The sequence below is a fragment of the Callorhinchus milii genome, unplaced genomic scaffold (genome assembly GCF_018977255.1).
Source record: "Callorhinchus milii isolate IMCB2004 unplaced genomic scaffold, IMCB_Cmil_1.0 Scaffold19, whole genome shotgun sequence".
In the NCBI taxonomy this organism is placed as follows: domain Eukaryota; kingdom Metazoa; phylum Chordata; class Chondrichthyes; order Chimaeriformes; family Callorhinchidae; genus Callorhinchus; species Callorhinchus milii.
In genome coordinates, this window is record NW_024704760.1 from 12207910 (window position 1) to 12230221 (window position 22312).

Sequence of the window (22312 nt, forward strand, 5' to 3'; positions counted from 1 at the left end):
TATTTGTTTACATTGCCATCCCGAGGTTGATTTGTCTCTGAGGGCCAAAATCCATCCTCACCTGGGCCCAAAAAATAACTTTTAGTCATTTAGAACTGAAGTGGATGAAGCCAAAGGCAACTACTGATAGGACCTGAGTATAGGCTCTTTGCTATCACAGCTATACGCTGGCAACAATTATTTTATCAAAATGATAATAATCCTTGCAATTGATACAACACCTTATCACGTCATTGAGACTTTTCAAAGCCCTTCACAGAACATATTGTAAAGTGAATGGACTATATTTTGTGGGTGAAACGTGGCAGCCTGTTACGCATAGCAGTGTCCCAGTCGTGGATTGAGTGACCAAACTCATGCTTTCTCTTGTGTTTGTGTGGCAGTCTGACCTGGCCAGCAATGAAAGCCGACTGAAAGAAAAGCTGCAGCTACTCTGCCTTATGGAGGTGAGTTAATATTTCTATCGGGGATCACAGGATATTGTGATGATGTGTTGAAGCGCTGATTGTGGAAGTGTCCGAGTAAATGACACTTTATAAAGGCGAGTATCCTGTATCCTTTTTTTATTTAAAAACAGCTTTATCCACCTGTCCGGCCACCACCAAAGATTTACTATATGACCCCCAGGTCTCTCTGTTCCTTCTCCCCCTTTAAGATTGTCCCATCAGCTTATATTGCCTCTCCTCATTCTTCCTCACAAAATGCATCACTTTGCATTTCTCTGCATTAAACGTCATCTGCCACGTCTGCCCATTTCACCAGTCTGTCTATGTCCTCTTGCAGTCTGTTACTATCCTCCTCACTGTTTACTACTTTTCCTAGTTTAATATCATCTGCAAACTTGGAAATTGTGCTCCATATACCTAAGTCCAGGTCATTTATATGGATCACAAACAGTAGTGGTCCCAATACCGACCCCTGGGGAACACCACTGCACCTCCAGTCAGAAAAACAACCGTTCACCACCACGCTCTGTTTTCTGGCTCCCAGACAGTTTTGTATCCATACTGCCACTGTTCCTTTAATTCGGTGAGCTTCAATTTTTCTAACAAGTCTATTATGTGGCACTTTATTAAAAGCCTTTTGAAAATCCATGAACTGCATCCACCCTCTCTGTTACTTCATCAAAACACTCTTATCAGGTTTGTTAGACATAATTTGCCTTTAACAAATCTATGTTGGCTGTCCTTTATTAACCTTTTTTTTTGGGAGCCGCACCAAACTCCGTGACCCCATCTCCCCCATTCTCGTCCGACTCCTCTGGCTCCCTATCCTTCAGAGGATCCAGTTCAAGATCCTGGTCCTCACCTTCAAAGCCCTCCATGGCCTCGCCCCACCCTACCTCTGCGACCTCCTAACCCCCTATCAACCCACCCGTTCCCTCCGCTTAGCCGGCTCTGGCTGCTCCACGTCCCCCGATTCACCCAACCCACCATTGGCGGGAGAGCCTTCAGCCACTGCCCCCAATCTCTGGAACTCCATCCCCCAATCACTCTGCCCCACTCACTCCTTAGCCTCCTTCAAGTCCCCCCTCAAGATCCTCCTCTTCGACCATGCCATGGGCCACACCCCCTCCCGTCCCTTCTCCCCCCCCCCCCCCCCCCGACCCCAACTCAGGTCTGAAATGCTGTACACTGGCCAGCATCTTGGGATGTCCTCCCGACATGAAAGGTGCTATGCAAAAACAACTTATTACAACATAAATTAAATAGCGCCCTCCACGCCGGATGGTGTCTTAGAGCGCTTTACAGTAACGGATCCCAGTGTCGAGCCAAGGGGAGGGGGAGGAAGGTGACCAAAGGCGCGGTCAAAGGTCTTCAGCTGAGACCTGAAAATAGGAAGAGAGGGGGCGAGGCAAAGGAAGTGAGGAAGGGAGTTCCAGAGCCTCGGGGCATAGTGACTGAAGGCACGGCAGCCGAGGGTGGAGCGGAGGACTCGGGTGACAAGGAGGAGGCAAGACTTGGAGGAATGAAGGCAACAGGTACTGTTTTGAGGAGAGAGGAGATCAGAGAGGTTGGGGGGTGTAGAGGAGTGGAGGGATTTGAATACAAGGGTGAGGATCTTGAAGTTGATCCTCTTGGGACAGGCAGCCAGTGCAGTCTGGCAAGGACTGGGGTAATCGGGGAGCAGAGTTGGTGTGGGTGAGAATGCGGGCGGCAGTTTTGAATGATCTGGATTTTATGTATGGCAGTGGAGGGGAGGCCGCCGAGGAGGGCGTTAGAATAGTCCAGCCGAGAGGTGACAAAAGGCATGGACCAGGGTTTCAGCGGCTTTTGGAGAGAGGTATTGGTGAGGCGGGCAATTCGTCGGAGGTGGAAGAAGGTGAGCAATTCGTCGGAGGTGGAAGAAGGCGGTGCTGGTGAGGGACCAGAAGTGGGGGAGAAGGATAATTATGGGTCGAACCTGACACCTAGGTTGCAATATGGGTTCGGAGAGTTTTAGGAGGAGGTCAGGTAGGTGGAGGAGGTGAGAACCATGAGGTTTTAGACGTGAAATGAAATCTTGTTGTAAGTGAAAATTTATTTTGTCCCGGATTATAGTCTCTAGAAGTTTCCCCACTCAGCTGACTGGCTTGTTGTACCCGGGTTTATCCTTCTGCACCTTTTTGTACAGGGGAGTAACATTTGCAACCCTCCAGCCCTCTGGCACCAACCCGGTGTCCAAGAGATTGTGGCCAAAGCCTCTGTTAGTTCCACCCTTACTTACCTCAGTAACCTAGGATGCAACCCGTCTGAACCGGGTGACTTATCTACCTTGAGCACCGACAACCTTTTTAGCACCTCCTCTCGGTTTATTCTTATCTTATCCCATTTGTCTACCCTCTCCCCCGATGCTGTGGCATTGGCTGCATCCTCTCCTTTTGTGAAAACAGATGCAAAGTACTCATTCAGTACGTCAGCCTTGTCCTCTGCCTCCACAAGAAGATTTCCTCTTTGGTCCCCAATCAGCCCCACTCTACCTCTGACTAACCTTGTATTCTTTATAAAATAATTTAGGGTTCCCTTTTATGTTACCGCTAATCTTTTCTCATACAATCTCTTTGCCCCTCTGATTACCCTTTTCACTTCTCTTTCTATTTTCTATTTGATTATCTTATGTATTTTGGACTTGACATAAGCCTCCTTTTTCTGTTTTACTTTAATCCCAATTTCCTTAGTCATCCAGGGAGCTCTGGATGCCCTACCTTTCCTCTTCATGGGAATGTATTTGTTCTGTCCCCAAACTATCTCCTCCTTGAAGGCTTCCCATTGCTCGTTAGATGTTTTATCTGCCAATCTTTCTTTCCAGTCCATGTTGGCTAGGTCTCTTTTCAATTTACTGAAATTAGCCCTCTTCCAGGTGAGTATGTTCACCTTTGATCGTTCCTTGTCCCTTTCCATAACTACTCTAAAGTTTCTCACTATTATCCAAATGCTCTCTATTAGGATAATTAAGGTCCCCATTATTACTACTCTATTGGTTTTGTATCTTTCTGAAATTTGCTTGCAGATTTGCTCGTCTATCTCCTTCCCACTATTTGGTGGTCTATATACACCTAACAGTAACAGCTCCTTTTCTGCTTCTTAACTCTAACCAAATAGATTCTGTTTTGGGACCCTCTAGCACATTGTCCCTTTCCAGGGCCGTAATCGTGTCTTTAATCAATATTGCAGCCCACCCCCCCCCTCCTTTTTTTCCTTCCCTATTCCTCCTGAATACATTGTAGCCAGGAATATTCAGCTCCCATTCCTGCCCTTGTTTGAACCCCGTCTCCCCGCTTGCAGTTCACCGATCTTATTTGTCACATTCTGTGCATTTATGCCCATGCTCTCCAAGACTGACTTAGTCTGCTCTGCATTTCTCCCGTCTAATCCCTCCTTTTTCTAATCTACTCCTTATTGCATTGGTATTTGTCTCTCCCATACCTCTATGTAACTTGTTTCTCCTCTCTGATGCTGTATCCTGATTCTCTTTCACCCTCTAAATTAGTTTAAAACCACAGCATTAGTTAACCTCCCTGTGAGGACATTGGTCCCAGCCCTGTCTAGGTGTAACCCATCCACCTTGTACAAATCTCACCTCTCCCCAGAACTGGTCCCAATGTTCCCGGAACCTATACAACCTTTCTGTACCATTTCTCCAGCCATGCATTCATGTGTTTTATCTTTTCGATCTGATAATCCACTATGGAATTCCCTGCCTCATTCCTTCTCGCCTCACTGTCCATCTTCAAATTACGCTTGAAGACTTTCCTCCATGACCATGCTTTCTCTTCCCCCCTGGTGCTACATAACTTTATTATGAGGATAGGAATATCACTTGAAATTCAACTACTCCATAATTTTACTCATTTCAAGTATGAACTGGATCAAGTATGAAGTTATATTAGTTTCTCAAATGCATCCACTATTGCCAATCAGGCAGAATCCTCTCTGAATCTCCCATTCATACAATTTGTTAATGTTTTTCTATTTAACAGATGGTGTTTACAAGACCAGCCAATCATCGGCAGATGACATTCCAGGAAATATCCCATCAGGCTAAAGTGCCCATTGGCGAGGTGAGTCTCAAGTCAATTACCCTAAAAACAAATCGTTCCATTAATCCCCTTTGAAGCTGCATCTTGATAAGAAAAGTTACTATTGGGGGGGAAAAAGTTTGAAAGTAAGAGAGTTAACACTAAGTTGGTGTCCTGTAGTGGTTAGAGTGCTCGCCTCCTAAGCAAGAGGATTTCATTCCCGGGCAGGGTGAAAAGTTGGGCAAGTTTCCTTACTCCACACGCCTCTGTTTACCTCCTCGCCGGTCTCGCCAGCTCCACTATTCAAAAGATCAGCTCATTCAGAACTCTGCCGCTCACATACTGACCCAGACCAATCTCCGTACCCAACTCTCACCAGTTCTGGCTCAGGCTTCACTGGCTCTCCATCACCGAACAGATTGACTTTAAGATCCTCAACTCGTGTTCAAATCCATTCACTCTCTGACACCTCCCTCCCTGCCTCCCTCTCCGACCTCCTCACTCCCCACTCCATCAGCCGGCACCTCAATTCGACAGGCACCGGCTCCTGCTCGTCCCTCGCACCCTCCATTGGAGGTCGCGCTTTCAGCCACTACTCCCCAAAACTCTGGAACACTCTCCCTCAATCCCTTCGCTTTGCCCCTTCTCTCCCCTTTACCAAGTCCTGCCTTGAAACCTTCCTTTTCGACCATCCTTACGGTCAACTTCCCTCCTTTTGGTCACTCAATCCACAACTGTTTGTGGTACGCTGCTGTGCAAAATTGGCTGCCACGTTTCGCCCACAAAATATAGTCAATTCACTTTATAGTATATTCTGTGAAGCGCTTTGAGAAGTCTCGAAGACATAATAATATCAAATGCAAGGATAATTATTGTTTGCATAGCTTGAATCCTTGATTCATTTTGAAGTTGGAATCAAGGGGAGTTTGATATATGGGATTGGTGATTGGAAGAATTGTCTTCCTGATGGTTGGAAATTATGACTCTAATTGAGGTCTAGGTGTGGAATATACTAGTTGATTGGTGCTGCAATATGCAGCTAGCTGTGACATTTTAATTCCTATCATGTGCCAACAGGTTGAAATGCTTGTGATGAAAGCATTGTCCACTGGGCTGGTTAAAGGGAGCATTGATGAGGTGGACCACAAGGTTCACATGACCTGGGTTCAGCCACGTGTCATGGACCTGCAGCAGGTAAGGAGAACCAGGCCACAGTATTGCTGCCATCAAAACATGTTGTGCTTTAGTTGTATCACTCATGTCCTCTCCTAATTGCATTCATATTAAAATGGCAAAAAGAGAATTCTCTGCATTTCAAAAAACATCCTAGCTATTCTATCTTGCTGATTGGTGGAATGGTGGTAATACATTTGCTGATTCTTTGTGTGCCCCTGTACGGGTGACTGTCCATCATTGGGAAACTGCTTGTATTTTAAGCAGGACTGTGACTAAGTTACAAAAATTAATTTGATGTCTATCGCATGCAGAGAACAACACCAAAATTACATTTGTAATTTCAAGTCGGGAGGACGTCCCAAGGCGTTGGACAGACAGAGTTATAGACCTGAGCTGGGGGTTGGAGTCGGGGAGGGTAGGGGGGGAAGCAGGGAAATTAAAAGTACGGTCACAGAGGAGGGTCTTGAGATGGGTCTTGAAGGTGGCGAGGGAGGGGGCGAGACAGAGTGTGATGGAGAGGGGCAAGGAAGGTGGGGGACTTGAAGCAGACCGGAGCCCGCTGAGCGGAGGGAACGAGCAGGATGGGAGGGGGTTAGGAGGTCGCAGAGGTAGGGGGGAGTAAGACCATGGAGGGTTTTGAAGGTGAGGACCAGGATCTTAAACTGTATCCTCTGGGTGATGGGGAGACAGTGGAGTCGGCCGAGGATGGGGGTGATAGGGTTGCGGAGCCTAGAGCATGAGAGGTCACATGGGAGGACACGGGCTGCAGTTTGGATGATCTGCAGCCTGTGGAGGGAGGAGTTGGGGAGGTCGACAAGAGGGAATCTCGCATGATTCAACTGTGCACCAATTGTTTAGTAGCGTAGTGGTTAGCTTCTTGCAAGCAAACCCGGGTTTGATTCCCAGGCAGAGTGAAATCTTCATCAAGTTTCCTTATTCCACACACACCCTGGTGTTTATCCAGCAGTAAGTAAGAACCAGCTTGTTCGTCAGTCGATTGGCGGATTGCTTTCCGTGTGTAATAATCCCTCCAAAGAAAAAGAAATTAGGTCACTCAATCCACAACTGTTTGTGGGACACTGCTGTGCCTATATGGCTGCTGCGCTTTTGCTCACAAAATACATGGTCACTACACTTTATAGTATACCCTGTAAAGCGCTTTGAGATGTCTCAATGACATGATAAGGCGCTATATCCAATCCAAGGATTATTATTATTGTATTAATCACAGCTGGTGCAAAGTTGACTGTTTCCATTTGCATGTTGTTGGGTATCTGGATTAAACACTAGCTTTGCCTGTGATACCTGTCTCACGAATTTTGTTAATCTCAAATTGACTCTGAGCAAAGTGCCTCTTCCATTCAGTGCTGAGGATTGTGCACCTGAAACCATTTCCACAATTTTGTTTCCAGGACTTTGAGGAAGGAGTAAGTGACTGTGCTGTAGAAGTTCGTTGCTACTCTTATGAAAGTTCTCTAGTTTGTGGAACATTACACTCCATTGCAGTGCAGGAGATGTGCTGCATTATTGGAGGTGCCGTCCTTCAGTTGAGATGTTAAATTGAGGCCCTCTCTGCTTGTTCACTTGGACGTTAAAGAGAATATATTCAAAAAGAGAAGGGAGTTTATCTCTCCCGCTGTCCTGACCAACAATCTCCCAAATAAGATTGGTCATTTACTTCATGGCTGTTTGTGGAACATTGCTGTCCACAAATTTGCTGCCACGTTTGCCTATAAAAGTCATTGCACTTTACAGTATATGCTGTAAAGTGCTTTGGGACATCCTCCCAATATGGAGGATTGTGGAGTCCTGTAGCTCAGTGGTTAGAGCACTCGCTTTGCAAGCGAGAGACCTGAGTTCAATTCCAGGCAGAGGGCGAAACCTTGAGCAAGTTTCCTTACTCCACTCACCTAACAATAATCCCTCCAAAACAATAATAAATTGGTCATTTTCAATCTACGACTGTTTGTGGGACATTGCTGTATACAATTGGCTGCCGCGTTCGCCCACAAATATACAGTCAATTCACTTTACAGTGTGTTCTGTGAAGCTCTTTGGGATGTCATCCCAACGTGAAAAGCGCTATATCAAATGCAAGGATTATTATTATAATGTGAAAGAAGCTGTGGCAAATGTAAGGATTATTTACTCTTCAAAAAGCAAGGCAAGAATCGCATTTGAAAAAACTTATTTTCTGCTTCATCGATATAATCAGCCTCTCAGGTCAAGTAACCAATGAGCAGTCAGTAAGATGCTAAAATCCCGGGGGTCATATAATCTGATTACAAATTAACCTGCATAAATGTTAATGTTCATTGTCCACACGTGATGCTGGTCTCTGGATACACTGTGAATGTCTAGCTATCATTTTAAATCTCTAGGTATCTGCCATGAAAGCACGCCTGGAAGCTTGGTGTGCAGATGTGAAGAACATCTCCATCCTTGTTGAAGATCACGCACATGAAGTCCTTGGGTGAAAGAATCCCTGTTTACCCAGCAGTAAGTGTGACAATGTGACACTTCCTGAAAGAAAAAGCTGTTTCGACGTTACTGTTATTTGTTGTGTTTTCTGTAAAGTAGCTGGTTAAATCCTTGTTGTAAACGTGAAATAAATTTAGGTTTGGTCATGTCATTGAATGCAGTAAACATGATGCCTCATGCTTACATGGACGACTAGAAGGCCAACCTTACGGTTAAACATTTAGAAAATTGTTTGGTTAATATAGGACAAATCAGTTCTCACGCACCCAATGGTTTTGCGCTTTTTACTGAATCTCCTGTGGGCAGACGTTCAGCCTACCATGTTTGTGGTAACAATTTATTACATTTTCAGCAGATCTTTTCCCTGACTTTTCTCCATATCTATGAGAAAGCTAATTCATCTGCAAACCAGCATGGGGCAAGTGTCTTATGTGCAGCCTCCCCTGATGGGGTAAAAGACTTGACTTCTTCACAGCCATCCTGTTAAGCCAACCAGGAGGGAGACAATGTTTTCACAATAGTGCCATTGAGCCAGTAGATGGAGAAGGCTTCTTCTCTCCCAGGAATAGGCACTCACCTATCACTGGGTATTGACTATGTGGCTCAGCCACAAGCTCCTTATTGTGCAGATAAAGTTTTGCACAATACGTAGAATAACAATCAGCAATAAATGCAAGACTGGAGTGAGAATATTACCATTCTGTGGTACATCAACCAACGAGGCTTTTCTTACTTTGTGCTGTGCAAATGTTACTCTGTTGAAGGAGACATTTTTGTTGAGCACCTTTTAACAACAACACAAAATGAACATTTGAATAGCACCTTTCATGTCGCGAGGCGCTGGACAATCACTGTTTCGGACCTGAGCTGGGGCAGGGTGGGGAAGGAGGAGGCATGCTCGAAGAGGAGGGTCTTGAGATGGTCTTGAAGGAGGCAAGCGAGGTGGTGAGGCGGAGGGACTGTGGGATGGAGTTCCAGAGGATGGGGGCAGAGTGGCTGAAGGCCTGCCTGCTAATGGTAGGGTGTGCGCGGCGGGGGACATGAAGAAGGCCACAGCCCACTAGGTTGAGTGAGTGGGCAAGTTGGTAGGGGTTGGGGGTTGCAGAGGTAGGGGGAGGGGGGGAGCAAGGCCATGGAGGGCTTTGAAAGAGGAAACAAGGATCTTGAACTGTATCCTCTGTGTAATGGGAAGCCAGTGGAGCAGGATGAGGATGGGAGTTGTAGGGTCGCGAAGCCTGGTACGAAAGAGGCTGCAGAGTCCTGGGTGTTCTGACGGAGGAGTTGGCGAGGCCAACAAGCAGGGAGTTTGCGTAGTCGAGCCTGGATGTAATGAATGTAATGAATGTGTGTGTGAGGATTCCGGGGGGGCTGCGGTGTGAGACAGTGGCAGAGTCGGGTGATGTTGCGGAGGTGGGGGAAGTAAGCTCTCATGCAGGACTTGATGTCCTCAGGGATCTGTCCTCTTCAATATCTATATGCTCCTCCTGGGTGACATCATCCGTAGATATGGGGTAAATTTCCATATGTATGCGGATGACACCTAACTCTATCTCTCTACCTCCACCCTCAACTCCAGGACCACTGCTATCCTGACAGACATCCCCTTTCATCTGTTCTGATGAAGGGTCATGGACCCGAAACGTTGACTCACTTTCTCCATAGATGCTGCCTAACTTGCTGAGCGTTCCCAGTGACTTCTGTTTTTGTTACATTATTTCCTAAAAGAAAACTATCTAATGGATAGTTGAAAGAATCAACACTTCCTGTTTCATCCGTCTCCCTAAGGAGTCTGTTCCACAGGTTCACTATTCACTCACTGAAATAGTATCCGTGTAGATTTGTTCTGAATTTATATCCTGTTCTGAATTGCAGGCCATGGCCTCTGGTTCTACTATTCTGGACAAGTTGAAACAGCCCGTCATGATCTATATTGTTTTGCCCTTTTAGAATCTTAAAGACAGCAATCATGTCGCCTTTCGATCTTCTCGAAATGTGACCAATTTACTCAGTCGCTCCTCAGAGTCCAGTCCCTCCATTCCCTCAATCATTTCGGTTGCCCTCCTCTGTATCTTCTCGATTTCTCCAATATCCTTTTTGTACTGCAGTGACCAGACCTGTACACAGTCTCTAAGTACGGTCTCACCAATGATTTATACAGTGGCAGGATTACCCCACTATTTTGGCTGCTATTGATCTTTTGATACATCCCAACATCTGGTTTGCTTTACTCACTGCCACAGAGCAGTGTTGGGGGAGCTTCAATTTATTGTCAATCAGGACCCCCAGGTCCTTTCCATTTTCCATACATATTACTTTCCTTCCGTTCAAATAATCCTCCCATGTGAAGTATTTTGCAAGCAAGAGACCTAGGTTCAATTCTCGGCAGGGTGAAACCTTGGGCAAGTTTCCTTACTCCACATGCCTGATAGTAGTCTCTCAAGAAAAAAAAATTGGTAATTTCAATCCACGACTGTTTGTGGGACACTGCTGAGCGCAATTGGCTGCCGCATTTTGCCCACAAATATACAGTCAATTCACTTTACAGTATATACAGATGTGAAAAGCACTATATCAAATGCAAGGATTATTATTATTACTTTACATTTCTCCACATTGAATTTCCTCTGCCACCGATCTGCTCATGTCCCAAATGTGTTCAAATCCGTCTGTAACGGATCTTGTTTAGCTTTGCAATCTGCGACCTTCATCAGCTTGGTGTCATCTGCAAACTTAGCCACTGTGCTTGCGACTTCTAGTTACAGGTCATTTATAAAAGTATTAAAAGAATTGGATGATTTAAAAACTTATATTGCTTGTGATGTTTACCTCTGCCCTGAATGAAGGACACACAGGCTTTCAACTCTTGCTTGGTCACTTTGACCTGTCAAAGGTTGCAGAAAGCCAGCAGGAATTCAGACTTGCTTTGTTAAAGCTTGGGCATTGTTGCCAGAGTAGATTTGTTTGACTAAATACAGCAGCAGGATATCTAATTAACTGCAGATTCTAGACCCAACTCAATGTGGCATTTCAATATGTTTTTCGAATCATCGAATCGTACAGCACAAAAGGAGGCCATTCGGCCCATCGTGTCTGTGCCGACTCTTTGAAAAAAGCTATCCAATCACACTCCCCCGCGCTCTCCCCATACTCCTGATCAACCGCGCTCTCCCCATACCCCTGATCAACCCCACTCCCCCGCGCTCTCCCCATACCCCTGATCAACCCCACTCCCCCGCGCTCTCCCCATACCCCTGATCAACCCCACTCCCCCGCGCTCTCCCCATACCCCTGATCAACCCCACTCCCCCGCGCTCTCCCCATACCCCTGATCAACCCCACTCCCCCGCGCTCTCCCCATACCCCTGATCAACCCCACTCCCCCGCGCTCTCCCCATACCCCTGATCAACCCCACTCCCCCGCGCTCTCCCCATACCCCTGATCAACCCCACTCCCCCGCGCTCTCCCCATACCCCTGATCAACCCCACTCCCCCGCGCTCTCCCAATACCCCTGATCAACCCCACTCCCCCGCGCTCTCCCCATACCCCTGATCAACCCCACTCCCCCGCGCTCTCCCCATATCCCTGATCAACCCCACTCCCCCACTCTCTCCCCATAGCCCCGATCAAACCTTCAACTTTGAAGAGAGAACTTCTCTCTTCAAAGTTGTTATCTGAAACTCTGGTCCACGCCTTTATCACCTCAAGGATGGACTATGGGAACTCTCTCCTCGCCGGCCTTCCCGGCCCTCCCTCCACACTGCAGGTCATTCAGAACTCTGCAGCTCGTGTACTGTCCCGCACCAGTGACCACATCACTCCCACCCTCGCTCGCCTCCACTGGCTCCCCATCCCCCAGAGGATAGAATTCAAGATCCTCATCCTCACCTACAAGGCCATTCACGGCCTCGCTCCCTCCTACCTCTCCAACCTACTATCCCCCTACCTACCTGCCCGTAGCCTCCGTTCCTCTGGCTCCGGTCTGCTCCACATCCCCCGCCCCAACCGCCCTACCATCGGTGGCCGGGCCTTCAGCCTCTCAGCCCCGAGGCTCTGGAACTCTATCCCCAGTGCCTTCGCCGCTTCCTCCCTTTCCTCCTTCAAGGCCGGTCTCAAGACCTTTCTCTTTGACCGTGCCTTCAGCTCCCCTCTCGACTCTCTACCCCCTCCTCGCTCCCTCCCTTCCCTCCCCTCACCATTTCCCCCCTCCTCGCTCCCTCCCTTCCCTCCCCTCACCCTGACCATTTCCCCCCTGCTCGGGTCCTGACCCAACTGTCCGGCGCCTTGGGATGTCCTCCCGACGTGAAAGGCGCTCTATAAATGGAATCTTGTTGTTGTTATCGAATCAGCTTCCACCAGCCTTTCAGGCAGTGCATTCCAGAACCCAACAACTTTCTGTGTGAAAACATTTCTCCTCACCTCCCCTCTGTTTCTTTTAACACCTATTTTAAATCGGAGAAAATAGTTTATCCTTGTTCACCCTATCACAATTTTGAAAGCTTCTATTAAGTCTCCTCTTAACCTTCTCTGCTCCAAGGAGAATAATCCTCGCTTCTCTACCTCTCCTGATAACTGACGCCCCTCATTCCTGGTACCATCCTGGTCAATCTCCTTTGATCCCTCTCCAATGCCTTGACATCCTTCCTAAAGTGTGGGGCCCAGAACTGAACCCAGTTACTAGCTGAGGCCTAACCAGTGTTTTATATAAAGGTTCATCATAACTTCCTGACTTGTGTATTCTATGCCCCTGTTTATAAAGCCTAGTATCCCGGATGCTCTTTAACAGCTGTATCTGTCTGTCCGGCCACCTTCAAAGATTTACTAGACAACCCCCCCAGGTCTCTCTGTTCCTTCACCCCCTTTAAGATTGTCCCATCAGCTTATATTGCCTCTCATTCTTCCTCTCAAAATGCATCGCTTCACATTTCTCCACATTAAACTTCATCTGCCACGTGTCTGCCCATTTCACCAGTCTGTCTATGTCCTCTTGCAGTCTGCTACTATCCTCCTCATCACTACTTTTTATAGCTTAGAATCATCTGGGAACTTGGAAATTGTCCTACCTGTACCAGAGTCCAGGACATTTATATAGATCAAGTCCGAATACCGACCCCTGGGGGACACCACTACACACTTCCCTCCAATCAGAAAAAGAACAGTTCACCACTCTCCGCTCTCTGTCTCCCAGCCAGTTCTGAATCCGCTGCCACTGTCCCTTTAATACCGTGGGCTTCTGTTTATCTTACAAGTCTCTTATGTGGCACTTTATCAAACGCCTATTGAAAATCCATATAAACTACATCAACTGCACTACCTTCATCCACTCTCTCCGTTACTTCATCAAAAACCTCTTATCAGGTTTGTTAGACACGATTGGCACCACCCCAGTATCCAAGGAGGATTGAAAGATTGTGGCCAAAGCCTCGTTATTTCCACACTTATTTCCCTCAGTAACCTAGGATAATAATAATAATATTATGCATCCCCTTCGGGCTTTTCTACCTTGAGCACCGTCAAACTTTTTAGTCCCTCCTCTCTGATTCTTATCCTGTACAATTTCTCTCCCCTCTCCCCTGATACTGTGGCATTGGCTGCATCCTCTTTTGTGAAGATAGATGCAAAGTCCTTATTCAGTATGTCAGCCTTGCCCTCTGCCTCCACAAGAAGATTTCCTCTTTGGTCCCTACCTTTGACTAACCTTTTATTCTTTACCAGCTGTACCTTTTGCAGCTTCGCTTGCAACCAAAGGATCCAATATGGAACGTAGACAGACAGACACACAGACATTTCATCTTTATCTATACTCAACTGGGAGGATTTCTGTGGGAACACTCCATTTGGAGGACTCCTTTAACATATTTTCTATCATTCTCTCTCTCTTAGTCTTTCGCTCTGTCTCTCCCTTCCAGTATCACTCTCTTTCATTGTCTCTCCCTCTCAGTCCCCCTCTCTCAGCTTCTCTCATTATCTCAGTCTCTCTCTTTCTCTCTGTCATTCTCTCAGTCTTGCTCTCTCTCTGTCTCCCTCTGTCTTTTTCTGTTTCTCCCACAAAACACAGTCACTACACTTTATAATATATTCTCTCTCACAGTCTGTCTCAGTTTCTCCCTCTCATTCTCCCTCTATGTCTCTCAGTCTCTTTCACTATCTCAGTCTCTTTCTCAGTCTCTCTCTCTCTCTCTCTCTCAATCTGCCTGTCCAACATGGGAGGACTCTAGCTCCCATGACAACCAGAAAAGGTACCATACATTTGTTGCAGAATATAGATGTATTTCTCTGAACGATGTGTGCTTTCCTCTGTCACTACGCAGTTGCAGAATGCAATGCATACCTCACATTTTTGGGCTTAATTAAAGCATTTTTTAATATTAACTTATAAACAATAGGAGATCCCTCCCAAATAAATATGCTCATCACACTGCCAGATGCAAGACCTTTCCGATATTGTACAAATCATGTCTCTACGTCAATCGGTTATTGCGCGATTGTTGGATACACAGACACACATTTGTCTTTATTAGTAATAGATATGCTTATAAAATACCTTGGGGTTCCTTTTATGTTACCTGCTAATCTTTTCTCTTATAATCTCGTTGCCCCTCTTATTTCCTTTTTTAGTTATCTGCACTTTCTATACTCTGATTATCTTCTGTATTTTGGATTTGATCTTTAGCTGGGGATAACAGTACCAAGATCTCCTCAGGAAAGTGTGATGGTGAGTTACACAGCTGCACAAAAAATGTGTGAGTGCATTCTCACCAGCCAGTTCATGAAATGTAACACATCCAACCATGACTCCGTTTAGCAGTATTTGCTCAGCAATATTCATCAGTGGAATATAATGTCATAAATAATTTGTTCTCATAACTTCCGCCTTGTTCCCAATAAAAATCGCCCCATTAACATGTTAATTATTCTGATGACCATCTGATTCCTGTAATTTGATCAACGGTTATATACCCAAATTGCTAACTTATCTTTCGCTTCAAATGTCAATTCACCTGCTAGGAATATTTTGCCGTTCACAAGAATGAGACATAAGAACATAAGAATTAGGAGCAGGAGTAGGCCATTCGGCCCCTCGAGCTGCCCCGCCATTCGATAAGATCATGGCTGATCTTCTGACCTAACTCTGATTACCTGCTCTATCCCCATATCCCCTAATCCCTCTATTTTTCAAGAATCTATCAGTCTCAGCCTTGAAGATGTTCAAAGACTGACATCTACAACTTTCTGGGGGAGTGGATTCCATAAAGTCACTGCCCTCTGAGTGAAGAAATGTTTCCTCAACTCTGTTCTAAAAGGCTGACCCTTAATTTTCAGACTGTGACCCCCGGTTATAGATTCTCCCACCGGGGAAACAGACCCTCTGTGACTACTTTATCAGCCCTTTAAGAATCTTATAAGTTTCAGTAAGATCTCCACTAATTCTTCTGTACTCTAGAGTACATGTAAGTAAAAATAAAGCCATGTTTCTGCAACATGCTATTTCAAAGGAATACAAGGGCTGTATTCTCTACAGAGTACAGAAGAATTAGGGGAAATATAAAAATCAAAATTATAGTTACATCTTTTTGTAATTATGATCGTCCGCCAAAAATACCCTCTTTCGCTGATCTACAACTCCTCGCCCCCAACACAAAATTGCATTCTTTCTGAATGGTTGAGCAGACGCCCTGGAAATGAAGACATCTCACTGATCATGAGCTCTATCTCAGATACACTTCATAATTTTATACTTGTCAAGGTGACATGAAATTGGTTGGAACAGCCTAAGAGAGTTAATGTGAATGAATATACTTCTAAACCAGCATTTTTGATAGATATAAGTGGAGAAATTGATTTATAAGATCTTGTGACACTATTTGAAAAAGCCAAGAAATCTTCTGATGAATAAATCATCTTTCACTTCATCACCCTTTGTGGGTCATTGCTCAGTGTAAGTTAGCTGCTGTGTTCACCTGCAAAATACAGTCACTACACTTTACAGTAAAATATTAACTTTTACAATTTGGCAAGACACTATATTCTAATACAAGTATTATCAATATTGATTTATTTACAAGCAGAGACTCCCAATCCTGGATGACATTGCATAATTCTATATTTTAAAAATTTCACTTACAAAGTAGTCCACGCTAAAAATAACATACAAGTACCTCATCCATACCTTATAAAGATAGTAAACACCCTATAGATATGTCATAAATACAAGTTATTTTGAATGATATGAGGACCAACACTGTTTATACACCCTTATTCAATTAAATTCCCACAATGTTACTTTATAATCTCTTACTCCTGAAGTAAATATAGTCAGGTCATCTATAGTGGGAACATTCTGGGGAACATTTTATCCTGAAGTCTGCAAATGTTTGATTGAGTTTTTATGTGGAATTGATTCAAACTGGCAATGTACAAGTTCCTGAGCGATATACTGCACTCTTAAACTTTCAAATGTTATTGGAAAACCAGCTAGACTAATGGTATTAAAACTTTGAAGATTGGACACCATTCCACAGCTCAGTAGTACTGTACAAACGTCCGAGATACTGGTATGTAAAGCTTTGTTTTTCTTGTACTTAAGACTCCCTTCCAACCCAGATAGATCCAGGGACAGTAATGTAACTATAGTTTGCCTGATCCCAAATACTGCTCAGTAATCCTGCCCTGTACTAAACTCTGTACCCCCATCACACCAGTCCCAGTCAGGTTCCACTGGGTCCTTATCACAGAACGGACCAATTTCAAGATCTTCACACTTGTTTTCAAATTCCTTTATGCCCTGGCACCTCCCAACCTCTTCGACTTGCTTACGCCCCAACTTGCTACCCGCTGCCTACACTCAACTGACTCCGGCCTTCTGTATATCCCTCGTGCCTTTCGTTCTACCATCGATGGCTGTGCTTTCAGCCACTGCACCCCGAAACTCTGGAACATCTTCCTGTAACCCTCCGCCTTACCCTTTCCTTCCCCATCTTCAGATTGCGCCTAAAGATCTTCCTATTCGACCGTGCTAACGGTCACCTCTCCCCGGCTTGGTGTCGTTCTCCCCCACTGTCGAGTGCTCTGGGGCGCTACCCTGTGTGAGGGGCGCTGCATAAATGTTGCCTCAAATCAGGGCCAGTACCACAATTGTTTCATTGGATAGTGTTGACATCTAAGTTAAGCTACAGGAATTAATGTGACATCAGTTCCAGCATTGCCACCACTGGAGACAAGATCAAAGGCTTTTAAAGTTATATTGTTTTAGGGTCTAATATTTCTTGGAATCAGGTGAGGGTGAAAGGCAGCCTCAATATTAATATTAATATCCTGAAGATGGATGTATAATGGTATTTACTTGTCAATCTTATGTGAACATCATTGCTGAAATGTAGAGCCACTGAACGCAGTATAAGATTGTTCCTGGGCAGTTCTCATAGACAACAACAACAACAACAAAATTATATTTGTAAAGTGCCTTTCACATTGAGAGGTCGTCCCTGGACAGACAGAGTTTCAGACCCGAGCTGGGGATCGGGATTGGGGAGGATGGAGGGCAGGGGGAAGGCAGGGAGATCGAAAGCACAGTGGAAGCGATGGTTCTTGAGGGTGGTGAGGGAGGGGGTGAGGCAGAGGGACTGCGGGATGGAGTTCCAGAGGGTGGGGGCAGAAGGCCCACCCGCCAATAATGGGGCGAGCGAGGCGGGGGAGGTGAAGCAGGGGGAGCCCGCTGAGTGCAGGGAGTGAACAGGATGGTAGGGGGTTAGGAGGTCAGGGGGAGCGAGGCCATGGAGGGCAGTTTTGTACTCTCGCACATACGTAAAGCGATGGGGAGCAATAGGGCACCAGGAACAGCGCGGGAAATGGGCCTAGTTCCTGCCGAGTGTCCACATCCTCGTGACCCACTGCGTGTGTTTGTGTGTTTATCTGTTGTATGTCTGCCTGTGACGTGTGTGTGTGTGTGTCTGCGAGCGTGCGCGCATGTTAGTATGTTTCTGTCAGTGTTTCTGGGTGTGTCTGTCTATTTGTCTGTGTACATGTGTGTGTCTTTCTGTGTGTATCTGTCTGTGTGTGTCTGTCTGTCTGTGTGCATGTGAGGGTGTGTCTGTGTGTGTGTGCAGCTGTGTGTGTGTCTGTCTGTATATTTGTGTATGTCTGTCTGTGTGTGTGTGTTGTGTATGTGCGCCTATATTTATGTCTCTGTGTGTGTGTCTGTCTGAGACTGGGTGTGTTTGTGTATGTGTCTTTCTGGGTGTGTATCTGTCTGTGTCTGTCTCATGTGTTTGTGTGTCTGTGTGCGTGTTTGTGTGTGTGTCTTGTTTGTGTGTGTGTGTGTATCTGTCTGTCTTGTGTGTGTTTGTCTGTTTGTGTCTGCGTGCATGTGTGTGTGTGTCTGTCTGTGTTTATGTGTGTTTGTGTATTTCTGCGTGTGTTTGCGTGTCTGTGTTTGTGTGTGTGTCTCTGTCTGTCTGTCTGTGTGTGTTTGCCTCTGTCTACCTGTCTGTGTGTGTCTGTTTGTATGTGTGTCTGTCTGTGTGCGTGTCTGTCTGTGCGCGTGTGTCTGTGTGTCTTTGTGTGTGTATATCTGTCTATGTTGTGTGTGTTTATGTGTCTGTGTGTGTATCCGTCTGTGTGCATGTGTGCGTGTGTGTATTTCTGTGTCAGTGTGTATGTATCTGTCTGTGTCTTGTGTGTCTCTGTGTGTGTGTCTTTATGTGTATCTGTCTATGTCACATGTGTGTTCGTATGTCTGTGTGTCTGTTTGTCTCTGTGTCGTTGTGTGTGTGTCTGTCTGTGTTTTTGTGTCTGTGCGTATCCGTCTGTGTCGTGTTTGTGTCTGTCTGTATGTGTATCTCTCTGTGTTTGTATCACGTGTGTGTGTGTATGTCTGTGTGCCTTTGTGTGTCTGTATATCTTTGTATGTCTGTGTGTGTATCTGTCTGTGTCGTGTGTGTGTCTGTATGTCTGTGTGTGTGTGCCTGTGTGTGTGTCTGTTTGTGTGTGTATCTGTAGCTGTGTGTGTATGTGTGTGTGTCTGTGTCTCTGTATGTGTATGTATGTGTGTATCTGTCTGGGTCATGTGTATTTCTATATGCCTGTGTGTATCTATCTGTGTGTGTATGTGTGTCTCTGGGTATCCGTGCGTGTGTGTGTGTCTGCGTGTGTATTTCTGTGTCTGCGTGTGTGTATCTGTCTGTATCTGTGTGAGTGTGTCATTCTGCATATCTTTGTATGTATCGTTCTGTGTCTGTGTGTGTGTATCTGTCAGTGTTGTGTGTGTCTGTCTGTGTGTCTGTGAATGTGAGTGTGTGTCTGCATATGATTTTGTGTGTGTGTGTGTCTTTGTGTGTGTCTGTGTGTGTTTGTGTATATATGTGTGTCTGCCTTTGTGTGTGTCTGTGTGTGTGTCTGTGTATATATGTGTGTCTGTGCCTTTGTGCGTGTCTGTGTGTGTGTGTCTGCGTCTAGGTTCTGTGTCTGTCTGTGTCGCGTATGTGTTGTCTCTGTGTCTGTTTGTGTGTCTTTCTGCATATCTGTCTGTGTCACGTGTATGTATGTCTGTGGGTCTTTGTGTATCCGTGTGTATGTGTCTGTGTGTTTGTCTTTGTGTGTATCAGTGTGTGTCTTTTTGTGTGCCTTTCTGTGTGTGTGTGTGTGTGTATTTCTGTGTCTGTGTGTGTCTATCAGTCTGTGTCCGCATCGTGCCTGTGTCTCTGTATGTGTGTGTCTGTGTATGTATCTATCTGTGTCTGTGTTATGTGTGTCTGTCACGTCTGTGTTTGTGTGTGTGTCTGTCTGTGGGTGTATATTTCTGTGTGTATGTGTGTGTCTGTCTGTGTGTGTATGTGTCTGTGAGTATGTGTGTGTCTGTCTGTGTGTGTCTGTCTTGATCTGTGAGTGTGTGGGTGGGTGTGTGTCTTTCTGTCTGCATTTCTGTTTGTGTGTGTATGTCTTTGTCTACATGTGTGTCTGTCTATTTGTGTGTGTGTGTCTGTGTCTTTTTGTGTTTGTATGCATGTGTATCTATCTGTGTACGTGCACGTGTGTGTTTATTTCTGTGTATATATCTGGCTGTGTCTGTTTTGTGTCTCTCTGTATGTGTGTCTGTCTGTGCATGTGTGTCTGTGTGTGTGTGCATGCATATTTGTTTATGTGTGTCTATTTGACTGTCTGTGTTGTGTGTGTGTGTCTGTTTGTGTGTCTGTGTGTCTCTATGTATGCCTGCATATCTGTGTGTGTATCCATCTGTGTCTGTGGGTCTGTCTGTTTGTGTGTGTCTGTGTGTTTGTGTCTGTATGTGTCTGTGCATGTGTTTATCTGTGTGTCTGTCTGTGTGTGTCTGTGTATGTGTGTGTGTCTGTGGCATGTGTGTATTTCTGTGTCTGTGTTGTGTGTGTATCTGTCTGTGTGTGTCTTTCTGTGTCTGTATGTGTATCTGTCTGTGTCACGTGTGTTTGTGTGTCCATGTGTGTCTGCATGTGTCTTTGTTTGTCTGTGTGTGTGTATATCTGTGTCTTTGTGTGTGTAACTGTCTGTATCTGTGTGTGTCTTTCTGTGTCTGTGTGTGTGCCTTTCTGTGTGTCTGTGTGTGTGTCTACATGTCTGTGTGTGTGTCGGTCTTTGTGTCTGTGTGTATGTGACTGTGTGTGTCTGTATCTGTGTGGTTGTGTGTGTCTGTCTGTGTTTATGTATGACTGTATGTGTGTGTCTACGTGTCTGTGTGATGTATCAGTCTTTGTGTCTGTGTGTGTGTCTGTATCTTTTGTGCGTTTATATGTGTGTCTGTGTATGTGTGTGTCTGTATCTGTGTGGCTATGTGTGTTTGTCTGTGCCTCTGTGTGTGTCTGTATGTATGTCTGTATACGTGTGTATCTACGTGTCTGTGTGATGTGTCAGTCTTTGTGTCTGTGTGTATGTGTGTGTCTGTATCTCGTGTGTTTATGTGTGTGTCTGTATCTCGTGTGTTTATGTGGGTGTCTGTATCTGTGTGTTTGTGTGTGCGTGTCTCGTGTCTGTGTGTGTGTCTCTGTCTGTGTGTGTCTGTGGCATGTGTGTATTTCTGTGTCTGTGTTATGTGTGTGTCTGTGTGTGTATCTGTCTGTGCATGTGTTTGTGTATGTGTCTGCATGTCTATGTGTATCTGTGTGTCTGTATGTCTGTATCTGTGTGTGTCTGTTTGTGTTTATCTGTGTGTATGTGTGTGTGTGTGTGTGTCTGTCAGTCAGTCTGTCTGTCTGTGTTTGTCTGCCTGTGTCTTGTGTGTCTGCCTTTGTGTGTGTGACTGTGTGAGTGACTGTGTGTCTGTCTTGTGTGTGTGTGTGTGTGTGTATATGTGTCTTTCTGTGTATCTGCATTTGTCTGTGTGTGTCTGTGTGTGTATTTCTGTGTCTTTCTCTGTGTGTCTTTGGGTGTGTGTATGTCTGTGTCTCTGTATATGCATGTATGTCCATGTATGTGTGTATCTGTCTGGGTCATGTGTGTGTATTTCTATATGCCTGTGTGTGTATCTATCTGTGTGTGTGTGTGTGTCTCTGTGTATCCGTGCGTGTGTGTCTGTCTGTGTGCATGTGTCTCTGTGTGTGTGTCTGCGTGTGTATTTCTGTGTCTGTGTGTGTGTATCTGTCTGCATCTGTGTGAGTGTGTCATTCTGTATATCTTTGTATGTGTCTTTCTGTCAGTCTGTCTGTCTGTGTTTGTCTGCCTGTGTCTTGTGTGTCTGTCTGTGTGCCTGTGTGTGTGTGACTGTGTGAGTGACTGTGTGTCTGTGTCTTATGTGTGTGTGTCTGTCTGTGTGCGAGTTTCTATCTGTATGTGTCTGTCTGTATCTGTGTGTGTTTGTGTGTGTGTGTGTCTGTACGCAAATTTCTGTATCTGTGTGTCTGTGTTTGTGTCTCTGTGTGTGTCTGTCTGCGTCTGGGTGTGCATGTGTCTGTTTGTTTGTGGTCTGTCTGTGGGTCTGTGTGGGTCTGTGTGTGTGAGTCTGTGCTTGTGTCTGTGTGTGCATGTGTGTCTCTGTCTACCTGTCTGTGTGTGTCTGTATCTCTGTGTTTCTGTGTGTATGTGTGTCTGATTTTGTGTGTCTGTCTTCATGTGTGTGTCTCTGTGTGTGTCTGTGCATGTGTGTATTTTTGTGTCTGTATATCTGTCTGTGCATGTGTGTCTGTGTGTATGT

The 22312-nt window shown here is 45.5% G+C and overlaps 1 protein-coding gene across 1 annotated transcript in view; it reads left to right on the plus strand.

Moving 5' to 3' along the window:
- LOC103190631 (26S proteasome non-ATPase regulatory subunit 13) overlaps positions 1-8378 on the plus strand; it is a 34317-nt gene extending 25939 nt beyond the window's left edge. The window contains exons 10-13 of the mRNA XM_007911484.2: positions 384-446; positions 4460-4540; positions 5576-5692; positions 8056-8378. Of these exons, the coding sequence (XP_007909675.1) occupies positions 384-446; positions 4460-4540; positions 5576-5692; positions 8056-8151 (357 nt within the window). The 3' untranslated portion in view covers positions 8152-8378. The remainder of the gene's footprint in view (positions 1-383; positions 447-4459; positions 4541-5575; positions 5693-8055) is intronic.
- The last annotated feature ends 13934 nt before the right edge of the window (positions 8379-22312 follow it).